A 3,575-nucleotide genomic window follows, 5' to 3' on the forward strand; every position below is an offset into this window, starting at 1 on the left:
GCCTTCGCCCCCTCCCCCTTTTCCAGAGGCTCCACAATCAGCAATTTTCCGGCTTGTTGGGGACGGGCTCGCGAGGGCTGGGAGGTAGTGACCGGTGAATGTTAAGAGAGGATTTCTTTTTCCCACCTCTTGGTTCCTGTTTTGTTTTCTCTCCTCCTTCCCCGCTTTTTAAAAGATGCAATTTGTTGAAACGGCCCTTTCAAGTGTGGACTCGCGAGCGACGCGGTGGTCCTTTGTATGTAAATACTGGGTAAAAAAAAGGCTCGCCCCGTCTTTGCAATTAATTGACACGTTACACCTCTCATCTTGCTCTAGAGGGCAGTTAGATGGGAGCGCGGAGCTCCCCAAAACCCACAATTTCACATCTGCAAACACTGTCTTCATCCACTTGACTTCCAAGACCCGCCCACACGTGTCCAACCTTTGCGTTTTAATGTCTCCCCCCTTTTTTTCCACCCTTCTCTCGCTCCCACTCTTACTCCTCCTCCCTCCCTCTCTCTTTCCCTCCCTCTCTTTCTCCCCCTCTTACCCCCCTCCCCAGGTTCGTGAGTGGAGCCCAGCCTTATATGGACTGATCGCTCGGGCAATGGCCCATTTCTTCCTCGCCACCAGCCGCCACCGCGCGCCGAGCGGCCGCCAGAGCCCGAGCTGACGCCGCCTTGGCACCCCTCCTGGAGTTACAAACTGAGGCGCATCCCAGGGCGCTCGGCGCGCAGGCCGCCCAGTCCCTGTGTCAGTTTCCGCGTGCTTTCAGAGAAGACACAGGAACTGCTCTGGGCTTCCCCTCCACCCCCACCCCTTCCCCGTAGTTTATTTTCTCTTGTTTAAAAATAATAATTATCTCAATAATTAAAGCCCATCCCCTTCTTCCCCTCCCCCAACCCCTCACCCCGTACCCCTCCCCGCCCCAACTGGAGAGCACCACGAATTGACCAAGTGAAGATACAACTTTGCGTCATAAATTGCGGGGTCCTGAGCCATGTCTCTGACCAACACAAAGACCGGGTTTTCGGTCAAGGACATCTTGGACCTGCCTGACACCAACGATGAGGAGGGCTCGGTGGCCGAAGGGCCGGAGGAGGAGAACGAGGGGCCGGAGCCCGCCAAGAGGGCCAGGCCGCTGGGGCAGGGCACCCTGGACACAGTGCAGAGCCTGCCCCTGAAGAACCCCTTCTACGACAGCAGCGACAACCCATATACGCGCTGGCTGGCCAGTACCGAGGGCCTCCAGTACTCCCGTAAGTAGCGAAACTTGGCCGCCACAACAGTGGCCGCAGCCCAGGCTGGGCGCTGGGGGAGAAAGGGGAAGGCCGCGATCAAGCCCGGTTCCGCACCCCGCCCTACTGGAATGATTTTTGACACTTGTTTAGGATACCTAATTCTTTCCTACCTGTCAAGCTCCCCTAGTCCCATGGCCTCATATTTTTTAAAAACGACAAATTAGGAGGAAGAGGGGGAGGCCGATACATCCCCAAAAGGCTGGTTACAGATGTTAACCAGAACCTATGGCTCCGGTCGGAGAACCCCTTCCCCCATTCCGACAGCCGGGATGGACTGCCCGGAGCACTGGAGCGAGCCAACAAGCCTCGGGGTACGGGTAGAGGGTGGGGGAGACTCCCGGTGGCCTGGGTATAAATAGCTCACCCTGCTCCCTGCTCGATCATAGAGCACGCTTTGTGCGGAGCGAAGGGTGTCCAGAAAGTCTGAAAGCAATAACGAAAGCCCCAAAAAACCTGCCTTAAATGGCTGAGCCGATCAATGCCGGGATTGTGGGATATTTCTTTTAAAAATCTGCCCACGTCTCTCCAGAGAGGAAACTGCTTAAGGGGGCCGGAGCCCTTAACCCGCGAAGATCTCCGCTTGCCACTCCCCCAAATACGCACCCACACTGTGCGAAACCTTAGGAACGCGATCCCTAAGCCCCCATTCCTGGCCGCTTCCCCTCTTTCCTCTGGCGAAAGCCGATGACTTTATCACGCGTGAAGCAGGGAGTCAAGGCAAAGGCAGTTGGGCTGGGCTGCGGGGTGCGGAAGGCCGAGCGTGCACGGAAGACCGGGCGCTTAGAATCTGGCCCAGCCAGAGCGCGGCCTCCAGACCCCTGACCACTTCTCTCTCCCCCAGTTCACGGACTGGCGGCTGGCGCTGCACCCCAGGACTCGAGCTCAAAATCTCCGGAGCCTTCGGCCGACGAGTCACCGGACAATGACAAGGAGACCCCGGGAGGCGGGGGGGACGCTGGCAAGAAGCGGAAGCGGCGGGTACTGTTCTCCAAGGCTCAGACGTACGAGCTAGAGCGGCGCTTCCGGCAGCAGCGGTACCTGTCGGCGCCCGAGCGCGAGCACCTGGCCAGCCTAATCCGCCTCACGCCCACGCAGGTCAAGATCTGGTTCCAGAACCACCGCTACAAGATGAAGCGCGCCCGGGCGGAGAAAGGTATGGAGGTGACGCCCCTGCCCTCGCCGCGCCGAGTGGCCGTGCCCGTTTTGGTCAGGGACGGCAAACCGTGCCACGCGCTCAAAGCCCAGGACCTGGCAGCCGCCACTTTCCAGGCGGGAATTCCCTTTTCGGCCTACAGCGCGCAGTCTCTGCAGCACATGCAATACAACGCCCAGTACAGCTCGGCCAGCACGCCCCAGTACCCGACAGCACACCCCTTGGTCCAGGCCCAGCAGTGGACTTGGTGAGGGCCGCCCTTCCGAGACTCGCGGCCCTAGGCCCAGGCCTCATCCCGCCGGCGGTGGCGGCGGCGGCGAGGAGCGAGGAGACTCGGTCCTTATGATGGTTATTATTATTATTAATATTATTATTTTATTGTAGAGTCGAGTTGACTCTCGGCTCTTTTGGGGAGGCGCCGGAGGTTGCCTGAGTCTCCTTGGAGTGGCAAATTCCATCCACCCAGCTCTGCCCCGTCCCTCTCTCATTTTGAACATTTGGAGAGGACTGAACTCTAAGCCGTGTTTACAGAATGTTTGCGCAGCTTCACTTTGCCTCTCCCGGGGGTGGGGGTGGGGGGACCAAATCGCGTCCCAGCATTAACGAACTCACTTGAAAACGAGAAAAGACCAACACACACACACCCGTTATTGTAAATTTTGTAAACTATATTTGTGTGAGTAGCGATATTGTCAGCAGTCTCATAAAGCAAGTGGAGAACACTTTAAAGATAGAGGATTTTTCACGTTTTTTAAAATAAGAAAATGCTAAATATTTATGGCCATGTAAACATTATGACAACTGGTGGCAGATTTCGCTTTTCGTTGTAAATATGAGTGTGACTGTTGCCAAAATGACCTTCAGCGCGGGCCTGTTGCCCCTCAGGGCTCAACCCTTTTCTTTGTGGTTTGCTTGGTTTCTTATGTTTGGTTACCCCTGCTTTCTTTTTTTATTTTCTTCAGTGCAAACATTTCTCAAATATGAAAAAGAAAAAAATGGGTAGGTGAGAAGCCCACTGCGCTATCCTCCGGGTCCTGGGTCCCGGAACTTGGAGCTCAGCGGTTCTGTGCGGTTTCTCAAGAGCGCCGGGCGCTGAAAGCTTTCGATTTTTAAAAAAAGAATTTTAATAAAAATCCTGTGTT

General features: G+C 55.9%; 1 protein-coding gene across 1 annotated transcript; it reads left to right on the forward strand.

The window, feature by feature from the left end:
- Positions 1-900: 900 nt before the first annotated feature.
- On the forward strand, positions 901-2,979 carry NKX2-2 (NK2 homeobox 2). Its single transcript, XM_036892271.2, has 2 exons — positions 901-1,238; positions 2,122-2,979. Exons 1-2 carry the CDS (start codon positions 980-982, stop codon positions 2,682-2,684), a joined length of 822 nt encoding a protein of 273 aa, XP_036748166.1. The 5' UTR covers positions 901-979; the 3' UTR covers positions 2,685-2,979.
- Positions 2,980-3,575: the final 596 nt, after the last annotated feature.

This window comes from Manis pentadactyla, chromosome 5 (genome assembly GCF_030020395.1).
Source record: "Manis pentadactyla isolate mManPen7 chromosome 5, mManPen7.hap1, whole genome shotgun sequence".
NCBI classification, from domain to species: Eukaryota; Metazoa; Chordata; class Mammalia; order Pholidota; family Manidae; genus Manis; species Manis pentadactyla.

Excerpts from the sequence above, each read along its gene's own strand:
- NKX2-2 (XM_036892271.2), top strand. The coding sequence starts at position 980 with ATGTCTCTGACCAACACAAAGACCGGGTTTTCGGTCAAGGACATCTTG. Across the intron at positions 1,239-2,121 it reads CGAGGGCCTCCAGTACTCCC|TTCACGGACTGGCGGCTGGC; the intron begins GTAAGTAGCGAA and ends TCTCTCCCCCAG.